At 46.0% G+C, this 25,325-nt stretch overlaps 1 protein-coding gene across 4 annotated transcripts in view; it reads left to right on the top strand.

Annotated features, from left to right (window-relative positions):
- SLC4A11 (solute carrier family 4 member 11) overlaps positions 1–14,244 on the top strand; it is a 96,715-nt gene extending 82,471 nt beyond the window's left edge. For all 4 annotated transcript variants that reach the window (XM_069796952.1, XM_069796944.1, XM_069796936.1 and 1 more), the window contains 4 exons: positions 659–832; positions 4,857–5,052; positions 7,218–7,387; positions 10,540–14,244. In XM_069796952.1, coding sequence (XP_069653053.1) covers positions 659–832; positions 4,857–5,052; positions 7,218–7,387; positions 10,540–10,603 — 604 coding nt within the window. In that variant the 3' untranslated portion in view covers positions 10,604–14,244. The remainder of the gene's footprint in view (positions 1–658; positions 833–4,856; positions 5,053–7,217; positions 7,388–10,539) is intronic.
- Positions 14,245–25,325: the final 11,081 nt, after the last annotated feature.

Below are 25,325 nucleotides of genomic sequence, written 5' to 3'. Positions count from 1 at the left end.
CGAATGTGGTCAGCTTCCTTGGTGAAGGCTGCCAGTTTCCCCCTCCCCTAACAAACAAAATGGGGACGCTACCCTGCATTCATCAAAGTTAGGAGCGTATCTCCTTGGCTGACTGCTAAGGAGGAGCTGAAGCTTAATGAATTCACGTCCCATTTTTTTTATCTTGCAGTAGCAATTACATAATTAGGGGATTACTGCAGCATACCGAGCACACGTTCTGCTCGCGGGGAAGGAGGGAGATCAGGGTTAAAAACAAGGCAGGTGGGAAACTTCAGTGACAGTATCTTGGCAACACGTGCCCAGGTTTCTAACTTCTCCCCATGGGACTCTGCTAGCAGATATGCGTGTATATTTTGATTGGATTCTGCAATAAATGTAGTGGCAAAACACTGATGAAACTTTGATGGGCTGTTATTTTAGTGGGTTGCCTTTCTGCTCAGCGTTGTTCTTTCCGGGAGATGACTGTTTTGGGAGTAAACTATTGAGTTTCATTACCTTTTGTGTTCTTGCCACGCAGACTGTAAAGCAGGAGGAGTGTGAAATAACTCTGTGCGTGGAAGTGCGCTTTGGTATTTAGCATTCGAGCTCAGGTTCAGCAAGAGTAGCCTATTACGGTTTGCACTGGGTGTAACTGCTGTCAACAAAAACCTCGTTTCAGGTTGGTGAAGGGAACAGCTTATCACTGGGACCTCCTGCTCGTTGCGCTGATTAACACGGGGCTGTCCATCTTCGGCCTCCCGTGGATCCATGCTGCCTTCCCTCACTCCCCAATGCACGTCCGTGCCCTGGCCTACGTGGAGGAGAGGGTTGAAAATGGACACATCTATGAGACGTAAGTAGGAACTGCAGAGCTGTTCTGGATGTCTTTGGTTTCATTTGTGGTTTCCTAATCTTTTGGGTACAGTGGGTTACGTGGTTGGGCAGTTAGCTGTCATCTTGAAGACCTGCAATATATGAAGGTGTGAGGGGAGATGCACCAAAAGAAGTCACCTCAGCCAGCATGGCCTGTGACCTGGCTTCATCCCTCTTCACCAAAGCGCTTGCTTTAAGACAGCCAAAAATTTATGTTCTTGTCAGTGGCTGGCAGCAGCCTGCAGGGATTCCACCCACTCTGTTGCAAATTGCTCCCTGGAAGAGTCGGCCAAGGCCTTTTTCAGGTTTATCCTTGTGGAAACTGAGGAGATGCTTTGGCCAGATCTTTCCAGATGTCTTCACCAGAAAGTATCCAGTCTGATTCATTGCCTGAAACCTGTCTGGTGGTTATTACAAAGGGTAGGAAAAATGCAGTATTTCAGAGCTCCCATAGCATCTTCCACCACGTTTCAGGAAAGTGAGATGCTTATTAAACTTTCTTGTTTTTAACCATAAGTGACTGTGAAGCCATGCCCGGGTCATGGCTTTGTATTTAAGACTAGCTTTTTTGCTGTTCTGAGTTGTCCAACATGCTCTTATCAGAGACCTGTTTAAAAAAAAACAAAACAAAAGCACCTAATTTCTCATGAAACCTGCTCCAGAATAGAGATGATCTGGTCTGTTTAATCTTGGTATGTTACAGTTGAGTGCTTTTACCTCAGAAGTGGTAATTTCCACTCACATGCTGTTAGTTTTAATTATCCTGTCTTGGTTTCCATTTTCAGAGTTGCCACTTGTCAAAAGTGAGGCTAAGTGGTCATTTACTGTGGGGGGTGGAGTAGTTCTGCTTTAATTTCAGTCTCGCCTTCGTGCTGTTCTTGGTGCCAGCTGGCCCGGCCCAGCCCAACCTGGCACAGCTGCTTTTTGGGTCAGTGATGGACAGACTTCACCTTCCACATCTGGAAATTGCTGAGTCCTGCTGCTCCCTGTAATGCTTTTACAGACCTTTCCTGGGAGATCAGTCCCTTGAGCTCGTATTCCCATTAGTGTGTGTTGGTGTTGGCTGTTCCCACAACTGTATCTGTCTTGAATAAATGCAAAAGCCTATTTCAAAAAGAGCAACTTTGTAATTCGAGTTCTGTAGGGTTTTAATCCATGCCCCTGCTCCTGGTGTCCGTGATCTGTTCTGGGATACCTCTGCTCTCCATTTCTTGGTGAGATGCAGAATTTACACTTTGAAACCCGTGTGCCAAGCCGCCTTCCTGTGTCTTCTGTTGTCAATTTTAATACCTGGTGCCTTTTTTCCTGTTTTACCACCCACTGTCTTGATTCCACATTCTGGCTTCTCCTTGACAAAGTCAAGTTCCCTGCCTGAATTAAGAGCTACCTTCTGCCCTTGTCCTCTGCTCCTTCACCCAGCTGCCCCAAAAGAGCATCGGAGAGCACTCTTTGGCCGTGCTAACCTAGGTGCATCTCCAGTGATTATCCTGAAAGGGCTGAGGGATGTTCTAAACTCACTAAGCATGTTCCCTCGTGACACAGTTCTTCCTCTGGAGGCAATTTGGTAGGTAAATGAGTGCTGTGAACTGCATGTTGGGAGTGAAAAAGGGAACAAGGATTTCCTAGTTGTTTGAACTTCCTTTGAGACTGAAGCTTTTTTCTCTGCAAAGTATTGAGCTATAAACAGGAGGCTCTGAGCAATGCCTTTTTATTATTATTATTTTTTATTTTTCCTCTTAGCCAGCTCTGCTGAAAAAGAAACATACTGAAGCCCTGTTGGAAAATCAGGAGTTCTTTCAGTGCTGGCTCCCTTTGCAGGCTCCTTTCCTGCACTCAAATCAAAGCTCTCAGTGAGGATGATGATATAAACAAGACTAAAGATCTACCACAATGAAAGCAAATTCTTCTTCTCCCCTGTAGAGTAACCACTTGAGTTTCATGTGGCAATCTGCAAATAGGCTCTCATTACTCATACAGAGGAGGTCAGGAATGGCTAATCCTGTGCTAGCCATATTTAAAGGATTCTGGGGAAACGAGCCTGGATTATGCTCTTTAATCTCCGTTAATTACTTCATTTCCATTGCAGCACAGACTTTCTGGAGCTGTTTCCTCAAGGGCCAAACCAGATTCTGAACATATGCAAATTACAGGGTTTCTTCTGTTGACTTAATGTGATGTCCTTACCCTGGAAATAAGAAAGGTGCTAGAATTGGTAGGAGACTAATTTGAGGCTGGGGACTTCAGCTTTAAAGATCTCCTGTTTGGCCAATTATGAGCAATTTTAACTATGTTCTGATAAGAACTTCCAAACTACTTTACCTGGCATTAGAAGGAGCTGGCAGTAGTAGCTGCAGTACATCTTGAATGTGATCAAACATTTCAGTGCTGTGATTGCTGCATCCCCAAGAGATGACAGCAGAAAATTTCATGAACTTCAAAAATCCAGTACCAAAGGGCTGCTACTTTGAGCTATTCCGTATGTGCAGACTTGCATCCAGTTGAAATGTGGTGGCTTCATATCTCATTTTGATCCTGAGCTCTTTGGTTTGCATGACTTCACTTGCAAGGAACCTAGCAGACTTGTGCGTGCTCAGACTGACGCTTGCAGGTCACGAGCATACCCAGCAGTGGGCTAGATCTTTGCCTGAAATAGCAGAAACGCTTCTGTAGCTTGCCCAATGATGAAGCCAGGGGAACCCTTGCTGTACCTGAATGAGGCTAAATCAGTTAGTGCATCCTTTCACTCCTGCTTTACTGGGCCACTTGAGAGGCTCGTAGTGGTTCTGGTAGCTCTGAGTTAGTCTGACCACTCCTTATTGGACTATCAAATTACTCTGAATTAGCACTTGCAGTTGCACTTCAAGCTGCTTGGCTCTGTTCATCTCCAAGACTTCTGTGGTGGTCCAGACCTGGAGGCAATGGGAAAGGCTGCCAAATTATATTCACCTAGGTGATGTCCCAGTTCTTTCAGAGCCGACAAGAGCAGTCTGCAGATAAGAGTGAAGTGCTCTACTCTCCCTCAGCTTCTCAAGGCATTGGCAGGGGCCTCTTGACATAGGAGACTTGCAAGAGGATCTGAACAAAATCTGTGGTTTCTTTTCTCTATTTATAAGTAGTCTTGAAACATGAGGGTTTTCTTTCCTCCTATTGTTTCTGGTAAATTTTTTTTCCAAACTAGGAGATGCTCAGAGGTTTAGTTGAAGTGAAAAAGCAAAGCAACCTCCCCTCACCCCCCAAGTAGGCTCTGAAAGTTGCTGCGTGCTTTCCTGTCAATCTTCCCTTCCCCATTTAAAAAAAAAAAAATCAATCTGTGGTCTGTCAGCTCTAGAAAATTTGCATTAATTAATTACATGTTTTGCATGGTAATAGGCAATTTGCAGTGCAACTGCTATTATCCACAGCAGAATTAAGTTTCTAGCTCTCTGTGTAGTGCTCTTGGCATTCCCTTCCATATAAACAAGGAGATCCTCATATACATCAAAAATGCTGACTCGCAGTCAAGAGTGTGCAGACTTTTTTTTTTCTTGCAAGAGGTTCATTAGTTCCCATAGAAGTCAATGAGTTTTCTTTTGGATAGAAGCCAATTGCATATGCACGGGGTAAATCGAGGAAAGGATTACTGCCCAGAAAGAGGATTCTTGCCTGGGTTGGTTTTCATTTTCTTTCTTTTTTTTTTTTTTTTTTAATGTGCTAAACAGAATTAGTTCAGAGGGCAATTTAGCTCAGGATAGGATCTGTGGAGCTTTGTAGAAGGGGAACTTGGCATTTTTCCAGCTGCTCTGTTTGAGCTGTGGATTAAGTGCCTGGCCTGGATCCAGCAGAGCTCTGCCTTCTCAGTGTCAGCACGGGGCCAGAAGTGCTGATCTCAGTGCAGTGGAGATGAGTTTCCCTTTCCCGAGTGGCACGTGTCCTGCGCCTACCCAGAGTAGTGAGCCCCAGCGATAAGCTTACGTGGATACTGGGGCACTATCCTACTCCCCTAATCCCTGGTTTCTTGCTTCCAGGATTGTGAGCGTGAAGGAGACCCGGCTGACGAGTCTAGTAGCAAACTTCTTGGTTGGCCTCTCGCTCCTGCTCCTCCCTTTCCCTCTCCAGTGGATCCCAAAGCCAGTCCTCTACGGCCTCTTCCTCTACATCGCGTTGACCTCCATCGATGGGAACCAGCTCTTTGAAAGGGTGGCTCTCCTGCTCAAAGAACAGGTACGCAGACTGGGGAACCAGCCTGGTGGAACAGAGAAGGAAATTGTATTTACAACCTTAGCACTAAACTGTGTCAGGAGCCGATGTGTCAAGCTGCTGGTGTTGGGAAGGGTGTTACCCCCAAAACTCGTGTTCTCAAGAGGCTGATTTTCAGCTCCAACCTGCGCTTCGTGTATCCCTTTCACCTTTCTCTGCAAAGTGGCAGTGAAACTTGATGTCTGTAGTTTAGCCTGGCTGCTACTGAGACATGAGCAAGACAAGTCTTTTCCATGAAAGCAGACAGATGGGTGGGAGAATAATGCAGTGTCAAACAACAAGTGGCGTGGTTCTTGTTGGGTTAAAAAAAGGTGGTAGCTGAATTGTTCATAGAACGGTACTGCATCTTGTCTGTCTTTCAAATTTCTGCATAAATTGCTTTCTCCATTTTCTTGCGACAAAAGAGTTTGAGCTTTCTTGTTCAGAGTGATGTCTTGGATATAATCCTTCTCTTCTTAGTCTGCTAAGAATTGCTCTGGATCCCCTGTCTCCAGGAGGGAAAAATGAGTGCATGAATGGAGCCAGGATAGCTGCTACAAGTGAAGACGCCCTCTAAACTGTGTAGAGTGCAAACCAAAAATGCATTCACACAATTGCACAAACCATTGCTCGCTGAATGTAGAGTGTTTGTAAATTTTAAAAACCCACTGTGATGTTGTGTCAGCTGCAGAGTACACGCATTTTTAAAATAATAATAAAAAACACTTTAAAGCATGTGCATAATGTTAGTAAATGGTGATCTTTGATCTCCCCAACAAAGCTTCAGAACAGGTAATTTTTTGCTATATTTTACGCTTTCATTTTGACTTGTGAAATACCACAAGATGGGATTTTTAACTCAAAATGAAATGACTTGCATTATTGAAACTCTTCTGATGTGGGCTGAAAACAAATCTGAAAGATGTGTTTTCGAGCCGTCTCTATTCCAAGTGTTGAGAAGGTGTTCGTTTGCAGTGTAGGCGGTACCTGGGAGCAACAGCGAGTCTCCAGCTCACCTTCCCTTATGTAACAAGGGTCAAGGGCTTAATAAGCCAAACATTTGGCTCTGTGTCTCTGCTAATCCATCTTGATCTCTAATATAACAATCCCAGAGGTTAAAACTGTAAAATCCGGGTAAAGATTACATTTGTCATGTCAATTTTCAAATGAGGATTGAATAGTTACTGATGTATGTGTAATATTACTTCTGGTTTTAGTACAAATTACGTGTGGAATTTTCCAAGCTTTGGTTTGGAAAATTAAAAAGTATTCTGAAATATGGAGATCTCCCTTTTCTGGAAACCTTTTAATGAGTCATGGCACAATCTGAAATCCATCGAGCCTGTATTGGTGCCAGCAGACAGTCGCTCATACTCTTCATTGATGTATAGACAGTGAGTCAAAGCCTGTGCTCAGACATGAGCAAGTAACTGTCAAAAGAAACCATGAGCGATATTTAGCCTATTAATGTCACTTTTTTCCCCTTCTTTCTCAAAAATGAATAGCTTGTATGAGTTGAGAAAATAACTGCAATCTGAGTACAGCCTCTTCCCGCACCTCCCCAGTCTCATCTCCTGGTCTTCCCCTGCGGGGGTTCAGCCAAGAAATGGGACCACCAGGGCCAAGCGTGGAGTCTGATCAGTAGAGGACAGGAGGCTACAAAATAAGGAGGAGCTGGGTTTCAGGCGGAGAAACCATCCAGTGGTAACAATACCCAAATGCATCTGCTTACCGTCACTCCCCCCGCACACCCCAACAGGCACTTCACATATTGCTGCAAAGCCCTGATAATCCTATTCAGGGGCATCTCATTACTGTACTTATCAAGATATTTGATTGCACTCCAGATGCTCCCAAAGGCAATTTTAGCTGTGGTGTGTCTCTTCTTCTCCAGGTTTCTAGTGCCCAGTTATCTTCTTTGTTTTGCTGCCAATGCTGTGGTTTAAGGCACTTGCTTTAACCTTATAAATCCTGCGTTCAGCTGTTGAACCTATTAAGGAGTTAAGGACTCTGATGCTGATGCACTTTGTGTGTGTTTGTGTGTAGATCGATGACCTCCTTAAAACCCTGGTGTTCAAAAGCCTGTACCATGTTCTGTAGTCACAAGGCCAGGTCGCTGCATGGCTAACGTGTAATTCTTCTCTTCCCAGACTGCTTATCCTCCGACACATTACATCCGCAGAGTGCCCCAGAGGAAGATCCACTATTTCACCGGCTTGCAGGTCCTGCAGCTCCTCATCCTCTGTGGTTTTGGCATGTCACCGTTGCCCTACATGAAGATGATCTTCCCGCTCATCATGATAGGGATGATCCCAATCAGGTACAATGCTTGGCTGCCTCTTTTTTTTTTTTTTTTTTTTTCCTGTCTCCCATGCCTTTTGTCCTTAGGCTTAAACTGCAGGACAACTGGGCAGTCTAGAAGAGCAGCTGGTACTTTCCTGAGTAGCCAGATCCTGGAAGTGGGTGATGGTGACCTCTTTCACCAACTGCTCAGGCTTGAGGAGGAGCAGTGCAGAGAACCTGTGATTTCACTGACTCTGGGTGTTGTGGAAAGGGTTCTGGGCTGGCAGGTACTCTTTTTTCAGCTAGTGGAGGGGCAAATAAGTCATCTTTTGCAGTGCCTGTGAGATGCCTGATCTTCCTGAGAAGTCATAGTCTGAGTCTTCCCTCTAGGTGGTGTTTGATAATGTTGCTTTTTGCTTTGCAATTTGATTTCCTAAGGCCTGTGCTCAGGGCAGAGCTAGAAACTTTTCCTAAGAGGAATCCTTATCTCTTACCCAGTGCTGTGGTGACCTTACAGACCTCCAGCACTGCTGAATGTCATTGCCAACGATCAGTTAGGTCAAACTGGCCACATTTAGTCTTAAAGTGTATCTTTAAAACTGGGAGGACTGCACAATATCTTGCAGTCTTGAGAGAGAATCGCTGAGAAATTTAACTAATTTCTTCCTTAATGTTCATTAACAGTGACTGCCCATCATTCTCCAGTTAAATCATTCATGCTCTCCATCCTTTGGTTATAATGAGAAGCCATAATAAGATCTTGGAAGGAACAGATCTCTTTCCAGTCCGCTTGATTATTTTTAGGCCAGCATGGCATCCAGAGATATCTGGTTGTCTTTGAGCTTGCAGTCTCAGAGATTTTCTGTCTGATCTCAAAGTTCAGGGCTACCAATGTGTGATCATCTGCCAAGGCAGCTATTGTGGTGTTTTCCTTGGGTGATAAAGATGGGTCCAGTTCTTTCTAGAACAAAAGCAAATGTCAGAAGTACCATGGCTTTCAACAGGATCAGGTTAGAGCTATTTGGGCTGGATTTTTAAAGATAAACAAAATTTTGGAAAACACTGAACTTATTGTTCCTGTGGTGACAGTCTCTCACCCACCCTTTACATAGGTGTCACTTTGGATGACTAGCTAAGTGGCTGCTACATACTTCAACTGTGTGCAGTGCTGGATGATTGACTCTTGTGGGAATTGCAAGTCTCGCCACAGAGCAGCTAAATACAGAAAAGAAAGCATGGGACACTCTTTGCCAAACATTCAAGTATCAGACACAGTGTAATAAGCCAAATTAGTGTGGAGAGAGTGCTGTCAAAGAACCTGATTTTTGTAATAAGAGCTAGATAATTTAGTGGTGCAAACTTATCTTCTTTTGAGTAAATAAGATACTGTGATCTTAATACTAGCTCTGTTGCTAACTTGTTTCTCTTTCCAGAGCAGCTTTTTCTCAGAGCTGGATAATCAGCCCTGCTGCTAAGGGGGAGATGGCGCTACCTGGCACAACACAGAAATTTGCCCTTGGCTTTCCTTTCTGTGATTTCTTTTGCCTTCATGTGGTTTCTGTGGAGTCCAGCTGAGAAGGGAGCACCACGATGCATGAGCTCTGTAGTTAACAATGACTTTTTCACAAAGATTTGGCACTCTAAATAGATGAGGCAGAGTAGAAGAAATGAAATATCGAAATATCTTTTCTCTTTTTTTAAGAAGTGAAGGGAAGAGGAGGAGATGGGACAGTAGCCAGGGGTCAAAGTCAAGAATCAAACCCAGATGAGTGAGTTATGGCTCAGTGTCCCATCCAGAAAACCAGCCATGTTACTTGTCTTGTCTTAAAGCCACATTTCCAGCTGTCCGATAGCGTTAGATGCATGATTTGCATTGTCAGTGGTGAGGGACCATCTTTTTCCACTGGTGTGGTGTTGATATGAAAGATAATGGATTACAATGGCTTCTCATTATTGCAGTGGAGAACAGCCTGTTGGGAGATAATGGGATCTCTTTGGGTATCCCCAGTTCCTGGCTTTGATTCAAAACTTTGGTATGACTAGTTTTTGGTTGCTCAGAGAGGAAGAATCTTCTTTCCGAGTTCTCTGTGATGCTTATCTGTGCTCCCATGCCTCTCAAGCATTTTATTTCATGTCAGGTCTATTTAAGCAGATCCTGGTATTTCTCAGTAGTAAGTGCTGTTTGGGGTCTGTTGCATAGCTGTTGAAAAGCCCTTCCAAGTCTTAAACTGCCTTTCTAGTGCTTTGTGCCTTCTTTTAACAGCTGAAGAATAGTTTCCTTGTTAAGCAAGGAAAAGTGTCAAAATAAATATGCAGTAGGACTTAATGAGAGCACCTTCACAGCATATTGTTACACAGCCTTTCTCACCCAAATACGTTAATTCATGAGGATGTTCTCACAAACAAATAAAAAAATCAGACCCCAAAAGCAAGGGAATCCCTGTCTCGATGGTTCAATGGAGAATCCAGACACCAGATAGGATGGAGACTTACCAGCAGCTGGAGGAATGAATGTCACAGCCCTTCTTAGCCTTTTGCCACGGTCTCAAGCCTTGCTGATATATTTGGTGCTTCTCTAAGGACCAAAGCTTCTGGGCTGTCTCTTAAAACTTCTTTGTGGCGAGAGCTGAAAGGAGTGACCTGGGGTACCTGGGGAGCTGATTAAGTGCAAGACAAATAACCCTCGTATGCAGGTCTTTGAGCCAACATTCCCACTATAGGGAAAGTGGTGAGGAAAGTAGAAATTAGAAAGAAATGGGTTACTTCACCAAGAATCACCATCCACTAGCAAACTGGAGGCAGCAGGAAGCTACTACTTGCCTCCCCAGCACAAACCGGGAGTGTAGCTGTGGGTCGGGTGAGATGGTACATTTTTGGCACCTTGAAGACTCTGTGGTGACAGTGGGCTCTAAGAAAGCGACTTTTCTCCTGTGAGGATGAGGATGCTCTCTTTCCTCTTCAGCTGGAATGAGGAAGCTTCTTCCAGGAGGAGCTCTGCACTGTTATTCCTATAAGTGCTGTATTTGCTTGCAGGATTGGTTGTTTTTACTTTCCCCTGCTTCATCTCTGCTTCAGTCAGCTGGCTTATGTGCATGGCCACGGACAAACTCAACTTGAGAGTCTTGGGATGGACAAAATGTTACATGATTATAAACAAGCACTAATGCTATCTCTCTGGTTCAATCTTAGGTATAACCTGCTCCCTAGGATCATCGAAGCCAAGTACTTGGATGCTATGGATGCAGAGCATTAAGCGGGGTCCTCCATACATGGAGCAGCGAGGACAGCTCTTTCGGAGTTGGAAGGCGGCTTTGTCGAGGCGTAGAACAATCTATCTGCAGTTCTTTCTTTCACCACTTTCTTTCTGCTCTAATATGGCGTTGGTAATGCACACATATCAAAGACCAACTGAGCGTTGAAGTGTCAGACCAAAACAGCCTTGGACTTGGGAGGCCGATGCTCTTTGGAGCTGTGAGGCAAGCAAGCTTTATGGAAAATGCTACTTTCCACATCCCAAAATTGGAAACCCCAAAGATCAGCCTGTCTGTACAGTTGGGAGTATACGTTCTCAGAGTTGTCACGTGTTCCCTTGTTTGAGGGTGGAAGGAATCTGGTTTTTTTTTTATGCACCATGCCCCTTTCTTCCAAAACAGTATAAGGACAGCAACCAGCCCTTCTTTTACAGAATGACAGTGCTGTTCTGGCCTTTGAATTTAATTTCCCATGCATCTAGTATTTCCAAATTGGTATTCAGGGTGGGAAGGCCTTGTGCTAAACCACTGATGTCAGGAGAGATGTCTGGCCATCTCTTCAGATTAGCAGGGTTGGAAACAGATATAATTTGTACTGATACAATCCACAGCTTTGGATGAATATTGAATTCCTACAAAAAGGGTTGGAAAAGTTCAGAGGTTGGGCTCGCATGGCGATGTTGATGAAACCGCATCTGGGTCTAAGCTATTTGGGAATTTTGGATCTTTCTACCATTACTTCTCGGTAATCAAACACAGAAGTGTAGTTTTGCACAACTGCAACATTCTTGCTTGCACCCAGAGTCAGATGCTGAAACTTGTTAAAGGGCAGTTCTGTTAATGATTGCATATACATATGTACAGTAGTGCCTATGTGTACATATATACATATGGATTTGTGTATATATTTTGCATAGATATACAAATAGGCCTGATTCTTTCAAAATATCAGAAGTGTTTTGTGCAGTCAGTGTTACCTGTGATGTCTTGACCATATACTTGTGTTCTGCTTCAGTGCTGCTTTTTCTCATTTGAGATATGGTCACTTTTTTCCTTTTGAAGCTGCTCGGTTGCTGGTTTTGTTCATGTGTTGCTTTTATTCAAGGTGTTCCTTTGCTGCTTTCTTCCCATGGCTTGAGACCTTCATCATTCTGTCGTGATGCTCCAACATGTGAATTTTGCATTTAATTTTTATGTACAGCATGCAATGAAAGTTGTCCTCTTTCGCCTCATCAATATTTGTTGGTCATTTCATTGTTTCTGTTTTGTAGCTAATCTCTGGTTTTCCCCACTCCCAGATGTTACATTATATTTCTGGATGAATCTAACTTCTGCTGTCTCTTTGTATTTCTGTTTATTTAATTTTGCTTGTGCTATGGACAGTTTTCTTATTTGGAGTACTGTGAAACAAGCTGCCCTTTAGTTCAGTGCTTGCCCTTTGCTGCACACTACAGATCACAGGTAAAGTGTGAAGAAAAATGTGGACCCCTGAAGATAATGAACTTTCAAAACAGTAGAAATGAGGGAAGAAGAGTAATATAAAATGGAACACATATATTATTAGCACAGAGAAGTGTTTCTTACCAATTGCTTGCCCAGTAAACGGTGCAGAGTTTATATCAGCACATGCCCTACCTATTGGGTGTTCCTCTGCACGATGAGGAAGACCAACTCTGTAATGAGGGAGGAAGGCATCAGGTAAAAAGCACCTATGCTGAAACTAAGCCAGACTCAAGCCACTGAAGATTCAGTGTATTTGCACTAAATATCAGATAGTATTTCATGCTAATGTAGCTGCCTACAGCTTTAAAACAGGTATGAAAACCTAAATTTTTGCTTTCTTATTAAACCCTTCATCTTTGTATTGATACTTGATGGAGGGGAGCAGTAAGAGTGTTCCCAAGAATGTGGCCATGGTTTATATATCCCTGAGCAATCGCAGGGGAAAGCCCTCAGCTTAGCAAGCAAAAAACAGTGTCGCGTGACCTTGAAAGCATGACCTTCGTGTTGCACCAACCAACTCTTGTGGGACTGCTGAGAAGTCTCAGGGTCAGGATGACCACCCCCGTATATCAAAGCAGGTAATGCCATGTATTTGGCTTTCAGTCGGTCTTGGAGGCAGCAGGGGTAACTCATGCCACGTCTGGCAAGTGGCGTGGCAGCAGGTGTAAATCCGTGCGTGGTTTCTGACCGCTTTCGTCAATATTTCCTGGCTTTTGAGTAATTTCTGTGGTGAGATCGCTAATAGCTGCTACTAAGGTCTGCATGTAGAAACAGGGGGCAAACAGTCACCAAAGAGGATTTTGGGGCAGCGTAAAGGCGGAGATGGTGAAAGCATGTCTGATCTTCAGTCAACGGAAAAAAAGAGCAGGTGACAGCAAACAGTTCGGTTCCTGTTGTAAGGCAGGGATTGCAAAGGCCTGATGATGCTTAAATAACATGTTTTTCCCACAGATGTCAAAAGATTTAACCAAAACTAGAATCAAAAGTGTCATCCTCTGGTTGAGTAAGATATTAAACACACATGTCCTGGGGTTGTGTTTCTGGTGTCTCAGCTCTTGGCAGGAAGAAGGCACCTTGTGGGATGGATTAAATCAGATTGTGGATGCTGTGGCTAGAGGAAGGCGAGGATGTGCCCAAGGGAATGTGACTCTTTGAGGAAGAGCAGGGGCCCTGGGTGAAATTTCCTCCAGCATAGAGCATAGTGGGGTGAGCTGGCATGCAGGTCTTGCCAGCAGAAATAGTTTTGACATATATCCTCCATCCACCTACTTAAAAGGACCAAAAATGTCCCTATTCAAAGCCTCTCTGAAAGCACTGATTTCAGATAGTGTCAAATGTTGCTAACTGAGACTGCTTAACATCCAGATAGCTTGAGGGGGTTAAATATCCATCACAGCTCTTGTTTATGTCTTTTATTGCTGTTGCTTTACCAGTATGACTTCAGTGTTTGTATTTTCTTTGTAGCATCAGTAGGATTCTGTTTTGCAGCTTTTTCTTTCTACAGAAGTCAGGGGCAAAGAATCAACTGATGGGAAATCAGCACAACTCGGGAAAAGAAGTTGTGCTGGCTTAGACTGGTCAAACATTTGAACCCATGTTTCAATATGTGGGTAGAAGGGAGATGTGAGACTCAAGGCCTCTTGTCTCATAAAGGGTTGTAACGATCCTGCGGACGACTTCTTTTCAGACAAGTACCTTTTCTCTTCTTGTTTGCTTCTGGTTTTGCTGACTTAAGTGCAGGCGTTTCCAGGAAGTAGGCTACCTAAGGAAGGAGAGTTTGTTCAGAGTTGATTGAGCACTTTAATACTTCTGTGAAGGTTAAGACAATTAGAATGTAAAAGAAGTTTTATTATAAGCTCTTTATATACGCACAATGCTATGTATAACTGTTGCCAAAGAACTGGGGTTTGAAAGATGTTCGTAGCTATTAAGAGAGTCCATGATGTTCACCTGGAACCGCAAGGTAGTAAAAAGCTTCTGAAACAAGTGGATATTGGAAATTACCTTTTGACAGCTGCCAAAACGATCAGAAATGGGGGATAGAATAAACTTCTTCTCTCAAACTTGTAGTTTTTGATCCTTGCATTGAATGTAGGAGCTAGAAGTTAGCTTGACAATTAAAATTGGATTTATACCTGAATAGTTTTGTTGGTCTGAAACTTATTTTGTTGCCTTCAAAAATACTGTTGACATGCTATGTATGGAAATAGATGTGTTTCTCCATGTAAATTAAGGAAAGTTGGTGTAAACATGGACTGCTGAACAGGCAGCATAGCACTTTCTAGATTGCTTAGGAGGCGAATCTGACAACTTCACTAGCAACAATCCTCAAATTCTCTGGCATCAACATTTGAAGCTATTAATAAATGTCAAGCTCTACTTGGATATGCATCGGTGCGTTGCTGTGAAAGGATGGGGATGGAGTAGATGATTTCAGCTGGTTTGCTTCAGAGCTGCCATCTGGTGAAATGCTTCAAGATGAGCCCAATGACTGTGGGATGTGATACGTGCTTCCTGATGACCTGTGTGAACTGGGATGCTCTGAAAAGAAATACAGTAGATGGTCACGTTTCCGTATACTGTAGGTCAAACAACTCTCACCAAAAGGTCCGCATCCCCAGCTGTACCAAAAGACTGAAACTTCGTAAACTTTTGTATATCTTATTTGGCTGCTCTAGAAGCTGCTGCTGAACTGCGTTCTGCGGACACTCTTTGAAGAAACATGAAGTTGGCCAAAGCTGGATATAGCTGGAGAATGCTTGGGGCTGGGAGGGAAGGGTTGTTGGGGTTGGTTTGGTTTTTTGTGGAGTTCTAAGCGACAAAAAAGGGACTTGAGACATGCCATGTCACCAAAAGAACCTACCATTTTCCAGTCTGTGTCCCACTAAGCATGTATCTACACTATCTGTTGACAAATGCTACTCCTCGATCAAACTTTTTTCTTGTTCGTCATGTTCTGTATCTGCCCCTTGTAGTGTTTCTACCTGCCTGGAAGATTGACAGGTAGAAGCAGGGTTGGCTCAAGCTCATCTCTTGTGTCTGTCCCCCCCAAACTTCAGTGCAAGCTGTTTTCTGTCATCTCCTGACCCAGCTCTCATCTTCCCCAGCCATTCTCTGGAAGTTGGCTCTGGCATCCCCTCTGTGCAAATGCTGCCAGGGTGCCGAGTGGGAATTTTTCTCTGGAGAACTTGAGCCTGTGTCTGAGCAGCAGTGTAGCAGCGGCTGCTCCCTTGGGGCTCGCTTTGCCATAATAAGCAATTATGATGGATTCATAATTGTCCTATGGTTGTACTGCCTTTTGCATCTCTTTAGATGATTACTTTATGGTGCAGTGTTCCAGTTGGGCTGTCCTCCTTTTATCTGTCAAGCTTCCAAAACAACTTAGACATCATGGGATGGGTTTGCCCCATTTTCTCTGTGCTGAGGCCTGTGGATGTTAGAAGAGAATAGTCTTCTCTAATTGTTTTCATATCTAATTAAGGCATTTAAGTACCAAACTCTGTCCGTTACACTACTGGCTGCAGATCTGGTTACAAAGAGCAAACCATCAATATTGTGTAAAGAGCAGACAGATGAGGGAGTTGCCAGAGTACATGCTTTAGAAATACAAATTAGCACTTTCCTCTTCAGCTTTTGTGTGTTTTCCTTTCAAACTAAGACAATCCTTGGCTGTGTCTGTCTTTCCCTTGTAGAAAACCCTCCGTGAGCTTGGATCGTTTGGCACTGTTCTGATGTCGCATTAAATATTAAGAGCCTGTCCTGGGGGAGATGCTGCCTTCTGCTCCCCATCTGCATCTCTGCTGCAAAGAGCTGCTTGCTTGGAGAGCTGAAGTCTGCTCTTGGAGCAGAAGAGGGGGTGCATGCGGCATCTCAGTTGGTCATCTGTGTGACAAATTCTTGCTGCTGCAAGAGCTATCAGTATCTCTTATTTAGCCGCAGGTGGGAATCCAAAAGGTGAATAAAATGGCAAAGAGTAGGAAAAAACAGTTTGCAATTAAATTCTCTTCCTCTTGACCTGAGCTATGCTGGCTCTTAGCATGAAAAAAAAAAAAAAAAAGCTCTCTAGCAGTAAAGTATTTGTTATGTGATCAGGGTTTTGCAGAAAATCAGCATATCAAATTCAGCAGCTGGAGTATCAGTTTCAGTGCTTGGGAGGCTTGCTGAAGGGATGAGATCAGTTCTTGCTCTGCCTATCAGCAACAATCGGTGTCTTGGCACGCTTTTTCCAGGCATTGAGTTTAGATAAGTTTCACGTGATTGGATGACTTAGATGGTTTCTGCCAGTGTCCATACGAGCGATGGCAGGGTAACATGGCTGTGCTGGTTTCTGCCAGATGTGGCTGGAGCAGAAGGTGCAGCCCTTTCTGCCAGATGTGGCTGGAGCAGAAGGTGCAGCCCTTGGTGGTGTGAGTGGTGGCATCTCCAGTTTTGCAGGTGATCCTTTTTCGGGAGGTGGTTGATTGACATCTGAGTGACATGAGTGAGCTCATGCTGTTGTACCCTCCTCTCCATCAACTGCTTACCTTGGGAACATGGTTAGCCACCTTTCTATTATTTAAAGCATCACCTATTTCTGAACCTCTCAAACTCGGGACCAGTGTCACTTTATTTCAAACTGCATCCCCAGCAGAGTCCCAGCCTGCATAAACAGGTTTTTAAGTGATTCCCATCTTTATCGAGGAGCTTCCTTTGCCTGCCCAGGTGTTAGCAGCTACCTCCCATCTCCAAGACTGCTGGTGCCAAAGCGTAAGTAGGACCGTGGTTTTAAGTGCCTGTGTCTGGAAGCTGTGGCCGTTGGGATGCGTGTTGGATGTGTCCATCCCCGGCAGGTGCTGGGCTGTGCTCTGAAGTGCCCAGCAGCTCTAGGTGGATCTGTTCCCATGGGAGAAAAAGCATGATTCAGCTTCAAAGCACAGCAGCTGCTGGGAAGTGAGAAGCTTACTGCGCTATTGACCCTCCGAGGATTTTAGTCTCTTGTGTTTGGTGGAGCCACTCTGATTGAATAAGTGAGGTGGCTTAGTGCTCTGTTATTTTCAGAAGTGTTTAGCCCCTCTGTCCTCCCTGTCCTCTTTATTGATGCGAAGTTGTACCTTGTTCCCACATAGATGTTACTCCAGAAAACAGGAATCGTCTTACTAAAGAAAAAAAAAAAAAAACAAAAAACCTTCTCCAAAGTATGTGCTCCTGACCTTTACTGCAAACCAAACCCCCTTCCCCTTGGTCTGACCTGGGAAAGGGGCTGTATCTTAAATACTCCCTCATTTCCCCTCCTGCTTTCCTTGGAGGGAGCGTGAATGCAGGATAAGCTCCGAGGAGGTGATTTAAGAGGGAAAAGCTTCCTGAGGCAGAGCCGGCTCATCGTAAATCCCCCATCCCGTTTCCGCGCAAGCCAGTGCTAGCAGAGCCGCTTGCCTGGGGTGGTCTGCAGCGTACCAGGAGAAGACCACCGGTGGGTTTATTTTCCAATGTGTCACATGGCTTGTAACTGGTTAAATATTTCTGGGTTTGGTGACCAGGAGGTTTCTGTCACAGATTGCTGGGGAACTATTTTAAGTGAGGGAAAGCACATGTTCCTAGTTAGGGAGATATGGCCTATAGATACTGCACTTGCTAAATATGCTCTTAAAGTGCATGCCTCTATCTAGTGTTGATTTTACAGTGAATGATTTCTTTTGATAAGAGTTGCTTGGGGTGGGGGGTGGGGAGGGAGAGGGAATTCCTTTATTGTGTAAGGGAACTCTGTATTTAAAAACAAAATAAAAAGAAATATACTGTTTATATATTTCTACTTTGTGCCTAATCAGTGTCCTTTATTTAACCTTAAGCTCCCAGCATAGTTTGGACTTCTCTCCTAGTGCTGACGTACGTACTTCTCTGGTGACTGGTGGGGATCCCTGTAGCTGAGATACTTCTGTAATCCCCAGCACTTGGAGCATTTGAGCATCTCCTGTGAATGTAAGGACACGCGTTGTCTTACGTTCAAGTAACTGAATGAGTCTGGGGAGTCAAAAATGGGACTCCTTCATGCTTTAATGGGGATATGTAAGAAATAACTGCACTGCTTACCTGATATGGTGCACTGAGAGTACCTGGATTTGCCTGGGGTTTCCCTTGTGCCTCTCACTTCCTTGGCATCAGCCAAACCAGAGATGAGCCCAAAACGTAGTGAATTTTGTGTTGTATGGGAGCCTTGAGCCTGATCAGCTTCTCTAAGGAGTAAATTCAGTAGTTACCTGTCATGGGACTCAGGCTTGGATAGTTGCCCTCCAGCTCCCTCTAGCCCATCAGGATCCTTGAGGAGCTCACTTTGCAGAAAGAGGGACTTTTTGCATGCGAACACAAGCTGAGGTTGAGGTAAGGGTAAGACTGAGAATAGCATCATCGGAGAGGAGCCGGAGTCTGCAAATTTGCTCCTTGCCTCTAGCCACTGCATCTCTCCAGGTCCTGTGGGATTCCTCTTCCACGGGGGTGACCAGTTCTGGCCTCCATCAGCATGAGCTTCCCTGGAAGCAATGTTGGTCACCATCTTAATATATAAAATATATATGCGGACAGGCTATCGGGAAAAGGGAGAAACAGTCCTTGCGGTGTTAACGTCAGAGGGCTGTTGAGCATGTGGGCAGCCTCAAATTTTTGGGTCCTGAGCTGCATCGTGCTCTGGCATGGGGACCTTTGAGATGTGCCAGTCTTTGGGGAAGCGAAGGAGCGCTGAGACTGTGTTTGGTGCACCGGTGCGATACCATCCTCTTCTGCAGAAGAGTGAAGGGGGAGCAGGGCTGGGGGGGCTCACAAGCACTTTTGCAGCTCAGCGTTGCCTTTGGGCAGGTAGATTGCAGCCCCCCTTTGCAGCAAGGTCCCAAAAGGGACCTCCAAAACGAGCCAAATACGGAGCTCCTCAAATTGGTGTGCGAGGACTAAGACCTTGGCAGCGAGAAGAACCTTGGGGTGGGAGGGGAGTGGGGTGTGTGACAAATGTCTTTCCCTTTTGGGGTCTCGGTCTGTGCTGAAGAATTGCATATGTGGGTTGATTGTCCCAAACACCTGGGGATCTTTTTGCAAGATGGCTGGAGAGTGAGGAGGTGTTCCTACCCAAGACGGAGCCCTCCTGGACAGGCAGAAGGTCCCACAAATGGATGCAGAATGGGTAAGAAGTGGTTCTGCACCCATCAGGGAAATCTTCCTGGGAGCCATGGGGTCACCTGGACCCGTGCTCGCTCTCTCTCATAGCTGTCATTCCCCAGTCCGTGAGGCTGTTTCCCCAGGACAGCCCCCAGATCCTTGCTTGGTGCCCAGGAGTAGCCTTGGAAAGCTGGGAGGGCTGTACAAGCTCAGTGCTACACCAAGACCGTAAATGCACGGGGATGCAGTGAGCCCCTCGGGATGGGTGCTGGGGAGCAGGGAGCAGGGTGGGCAGGAGGTGTTTGTCACCTTCTGGCTGTCACTGCGTGGAGTTTTAGCCGATGGGTATCTGCCTGCAACCGCAGGCAGCCTGGCAAGGCCGTAACCCTGCGAGGTGCGAAGTGTCCCCGTTCAAAGCAGATGTCTAATAATAGTCGGTTTAAATGTCGGTGGCATTTGGTGCAGATCTGAGCTGGGGAAGGAAAGGGTCAGATGGGGACAGGTCCGTTCCCCCCCCACCGTGTCCTTCCCCACCAAGGACGCACATGCGATGCCAGGAGCTTTGCAGGAGGAGTTTAAATATCCGTCGGCCAAAAATTACATGGATAAACTGTTCAAAGAGGAGCCAGGCCCCAGGGATATGATCTGCGGTTTTGCCCTGTACCATGTCTTGGTATGGAGGGCATGGAAAAAGGGATTATTCAGAGTGGCTGCATCTGGGCAGGAGTTTGTCAGCACATTTTCCTTCTCAATGTCCTGCTTTGATTTAAACCGAAATGGGAGTTGGCATGTTCCTCCCTATACAGGACTGAAATACCTTGCCAGAGAGATGCAGGTCTGGTGGAGTCTGTCACTGTCCCCATCTCACTGCAGCAAAGCTGGTGAGAAAGGACCCGTTAGCCCGTCCACTGCATTTTGGGGGGATTGGGGACTCAGAGATGTACGAAAAGAGAAAGCAGCAAATGTTGCAGCCAGCAAGGGGTCAGGTATCTTGAGTTTTTGTGTGAGAGCCAAAAAAGCCATTAATTGTAGCTTGCGCTTTTTTTTTTATGTTTGGGGTGGGGTTTTTTTGTTTGTTTTCTGGCAAGCAGTTTGCAGCCCTGAGCCTTCCCAAGCACCAAAACCTGCTGTTGTTCATCAGGGATTTAATCTGCTGAGAGCAGGTGCCATCTAGGGGACAGACAAAAGAAGACAAGGAGGGGTTTCATTTCCAAACCTGTAATATTTGCTCCACCACCCCAACCCACCTGCAACCTCCAAAGAACCTCAGCCCACCTCCACTTCCAGTTACTTCGACACTGAGCGTGGAGCATCCCCGGCTCAAAGTGGGGAGCTGGTGGGCCCATGGCATGATGCAAGCTTAGCCAGCCCCCAATCCCGAGTGGAAAACATCTGCCTTTGTGCAGCACTCGTCCCTAAAACCATGGACCAGAGAAGCCTTCACCGAGGTTGTTTTTCGGTGGTTTGCTCTAAGCCTATGGAGAAACCATAAGCGAGCCAGAGCACTGCGAGCTCAACCCTCTGTAGGCACAGCTCATGTTTCCAGCTCTAGGTTTGCCATGATGTCCTGAAGCAACCTTCCCTCTTTCTGCTGCTCTCCAGAGGGCCGTATCCTGCTGGCTTTTAGAAAAGATTTGGCCAGGAGTGCTGCTTCTCCATCATCCACTTCTCTCCCTCTCCAATTTGGATGGTCCGGAGGTGTAACACCAGGACCACGCATCAAGCGGAGTTGGTTTGGCGCTGCATGACTCTTTATCTGAGCCCAAAAAACTAAATCAGCACCTACCTCACTGCATATAATTAAAATCAGGCTCTAGCCAAATCCTTGGAGATGGTGGATGGGAGAGCGGTAGGTGGAAATGTTGCACATCCATACTTTGAATAAATAATGAGCACTAATGACATCAGCTCGCTAATAAAAGGCTGGCAAATGGGTGACTACAGCTGTGAGCCAGAGCTGCAGGCTGAAGGGCTTGTGTTGGCAACTTCAGCTAAATCACTCTTTTTTCACCCTTTCCTATTTCAGGCTTTTTGATTTTTCTCTGCTAGCTCCATCAATCCCCCTGGAAATCCTTCTAGCACCCACCATAGGCAGCGTCAGAGCAGACAGCAGGGTCTGCAAGCCAAAAGTTTGCTGTCAGGGGCTCCTCTCCCTCCACCTCATCCCCATCCTGCGGCAAATGTCCCTCCAGCTCGTCCCCATCCTCCACTTGGGGAGTCCCACTTTTGCAGGACATCGGGATGAGGTGTTGGGGCTGCCAGCACCAGGCTTGCCCTGGCCTTAGCTGCGATGGAGCACAGAGAGAATTTTTGGAGAGCCCTCCCAGATAACCCAAATTTGCAAATCATGGGAGATTTTAAACACTAAAAGCTGCTTGCTGTCTGTGCAGACTCCAGCAGAGGGAGCGTGGCTGCCTCTAAAGACGTTAATACCTGCTTCTCTTCAGCAAATGCACCTTTTGGAGATGACGTATTGGGACATCTCCTTTGGATGGCGTTTTCCCATGAGGTTCCCAATTGCTCCCCATCTGCTCAACCAGCAAAATGCATGGAGTGCCTTTATAAATAGATGAAAAGTTTCTCTTCTTTTTCCCCTATTTTGGGGAGATACAATAAGAAAAAAACAAACCAAAGACCCAACTTTGAGAGTTTTAAGTCACAGGTAGGTCGTTAGCTTATCAATGCTGCGTTGGCTTTTCCCTTCAGGGGAAAAGGTTTTTAGGCAGAAAGCCCTTTGCTGGTTGGATCCCTTTGCTGAAATCTTTCAGCTACTGCTGTCACGGCTACGGGACCGGACCCCTGGTCCCCACGGGGCACTCTGAGCAGCATCCCCCAGCCGTGCTCCTGCTATTTGCCTCTGTCCTGGAGGATGGGTTTCTGCAAGGGGCGAACCTCTTTATTGCTGCTGTGGTGCAGAGGGCAGCTAAAGAGACGGGACGATGCAGGGATGCTCAGCTGGGCTGAGGGCTTCATGCTATGGAAGAGGGACAGGGAGGAGATCTTGTCCTAGTCCAACCAAAACTGTTCCACTTCAACACTATCGTGTCTTATTTAGGGATTCTTCTTCAAACACATTTTGTCCTGTTTAAAATTGTGGGTTGATTTTTAAAGGACGCGTGTGGTTTTAAAGTTTAAATGCAGAGCTTTGCTGCCCCCTTGGGCCTTTCAAGTGCCTCAGTTTCCCCCTAAGCTCCGGTTCATTTGCTGCAGACCTCTACCAGCCCCATTCCCCAGCCCACGGCACTGATGGGCTGAAACTGGCCGCCCAAGTCAAGGGGTCCATGTCTGGAAGACCCAACCATCTCTTGGGTACCACATTCCCAACCCCACTGAGATGGTGTTTGCTGGGTGACCGCCTCTGGGGAGCTAGGCTTCAGTGCTCATCAGGAGGAGATGGGGCTGTCTTTGGGAGGGAAGAGCCTCAGAGGGAAAACAGGACACAGGCCCACAGGGAGGAGGTGATGCTTTGAGCAATTTGGGTCCCTGAAACACCGCGGTCATCATTATTCCTGAACAGAACCACTGGAGAAGCACCATGGTCATAGAATCATAGAAAGTTTGGGGTTGGAAGGGACCTTAAAGATCACCTAGTTCCAACCCCTCCTGCCACGGGCAGGGACACCTTCCACCAGACCAGGTTGCTCCAAGCCCCATCCAGCCTGGCCTTGAACACTGCCAGGGATGGGGCAGCCACAACCTCTCTGGGCAACCTGCTCCATGGTATCTGCACGTGGTCAGGTTATTGGCCACCTTAAGTGGGTCAAGCCCCTCTGTTTCCAAATCAGAGAGGGTTTAGCTACCCCAGACCAGTTCATCGTGAACTTTTCTGGAGGCAAGAGCAGTCCTTAGTGATGCTCCTTGAAAGCTGATAGCGTTGAGTGATTAATTTTATCTGTTGGGACAGGCTCTGCCTGCTCGGAGGGAGAAATGTCAACATGTGCGATACTGGGAAGATTGCTGTGGGATGCTAGTCCTGAAAATATTGAGAGGTTGAGGACCTTGGAGTTAATGAGATTTCTCAGAATTTGCATATTAATAACTGTGCCTATTACCTTGCCATTAGAGTTAATAGGGTGTAATATTAACAATTAATAGTTAATAAAATAGCCACTTTAACGGTCATTTGTACATGAAGACGGAAGAATGTATCTGGGCACTGCCTTCATGAAACAGTGGGAGGACTTTGTTTATCTCTTGCCTGCTTCAGGTGGAGGGGGGGGAACTTTGGCTATTTTGCATCTTCAACTTCTCAGATTTATTTTGCAAGGACAATTTTCTTTGGGGTTCATCTATCTCACACCAGCAACATCCCTGCTCCTCCAAACCTGTGGTCTCTTCTCGGGCAAAGAGAGAAAGCTATAGTTAGTGGCTAAGCTAAGGCATGCTGGCCATTTCCTCCCTTAATGGCTATTAAATGCAATTAACACTTCCTAGCATGCCCCAGGAGCAAGTGCCTTAACAAGGTCATCATGGCCTGCAGCTGGAGAAGTGCTTCACTAAGAGTTTTAGGGAGCAGAAGAATTATTATTTTTAATCCTTCCTTTACACAAAAATTGGCATTTTCCCTTCTGTCCTCCCAGAAAATCAGCCTGTGCAGAGAACGTGCCCTCCAGCCGCCCAGTGCATGTCCCATGAGCTGGCCAGCAGCTCGCTGCCCTTGTTTTTCCAGGGATTTTGCTGCACCCCAAATTATCAGAGCAGCTCATTCCCCCTAGAAAGGGGAGAAAAAACCCTCCTCTGGAGTCCCCATCCCTACAGGCATTTTGGAAGGGAGAAGGTATAATTTGTATCCTACAAAAATGGGGTTGGGATGGGAGACAGGGAGGGTAAATCTGCTCCCTGAAGCTACTGCAGGGTTTTGAGGGTCTGCCATAAGTAGTGTAAGTGGTTGGCCAGAGCAAAGGGCCCATGAAGTTCATCACCTTTATAAGCACCTTCTCTGTTTTCTTCCTCTGCCAGGACATGAATTTGGCTGCTGCACATAAGCCGGCTGATTCCCAGCAGCACATCGAGAGAAAAACAAATCCCTCCCTGTCTCTCCTTGCTAATGCACGGGAGCTGCTCGCCATGTTACTCTCCCAAAGGCAACCTCCAGAGAAGATAGAAAAAAACCTCCTGCTCATCTTCCACCCTGTATCCTTCCAGCCAAACCCCGGTCCCAGAGGTGAAAAGCAGGGCAGGATTTTGCAGCTCGTGCGCAAATGGTTTTCCTGAAACTCTCCGGGCATCTGGCGACAGACTGCCTTGGCATGTAAGAGCTGGTCCTTAGGGAATGGTTTTCTTCTTGGGTGAATTTGTCTGGGGTTTGAGACTGCAGAATCCTCTGGTCCTGCAGCAAGGAGTTCTGCAGATCCTCCTTTCTACTTGGAAATACCGGGTGTATTTTTCTGCCAAATATTGGGGAGTTCAGACTGGCTATGGAAGCAGCCCCCGCTCCCCAGGTAGCACAGGGACTGGGCTTTGCAGGTTGTGTTTGTGTATCATCAGCTCCATCCCATCTTGGCATGTCATCGCACTCGAGGGGCTGAAAAAAACCCATTTATAATGCAAAGAGTAAAAAAGCCAGAGCTTCAGCACACCCTGCCCTGGCGAGGAAGCTATTTTAGCCAGCCTCCCACGCACGCTGTGATGCTTGAGCAGCAAAGAAGAAACCCTGGTGTTAAGTACAGCCTTAACAGCCCTGTTTTAGGTCGCCAGCGCCTTCCTTACAGGTGTATTTTGCAGGGAACATCTGCCTCCAAAAAAGAAAATCTCTTGGGTTTGGTGCTGACCCTGACCCAAGGTAATGCAGGGCTCTGCATCTCAGAGATTTAAAGATGGGTGGGGGGTTTTTTTTCCCATAATCAGCCCTCCGTGCTGTTCCTAGGAGGGCTGGAGGGTGCCAGGGTGTTTGCACAGCCCTGGGATGGGTGATGGAGCTGGTGGCACCAGGGATGGAGGTCCTTATCTCACTCCCAAAGTGCTTAGCAAGGGACAGGGTGGTGGGATACACTTTCCAAGCCTGCAAACAGCTCCGAAGCCGCTTGCCTGCACCCTTCCTGGCTGAACACCCATCACCCCAAGGGACACAGGATGCAGAAGATGGCTCTGCTCCGCTTCTTT

The sequence above is a fragment of the Haliaeetus albicilla genome, chromosome 1 (assembly GCF_947461875.1).
Source record: "Haliaeetus albicilla chromosome 1, bHalAlb1.1, whole genome shotgun sequence".
NCBI classification, from domain to species: Eukaryota; Metazoa; Chordata; class Aves; order Accipitriformes; family Accipitridae; genus Haliaeetus; species Haliaeetus albicilla.
Note: the sequence above shows the minus strand (reverse complement) of the source record. Positions and strands in the feature narration are given on the sequence as shown.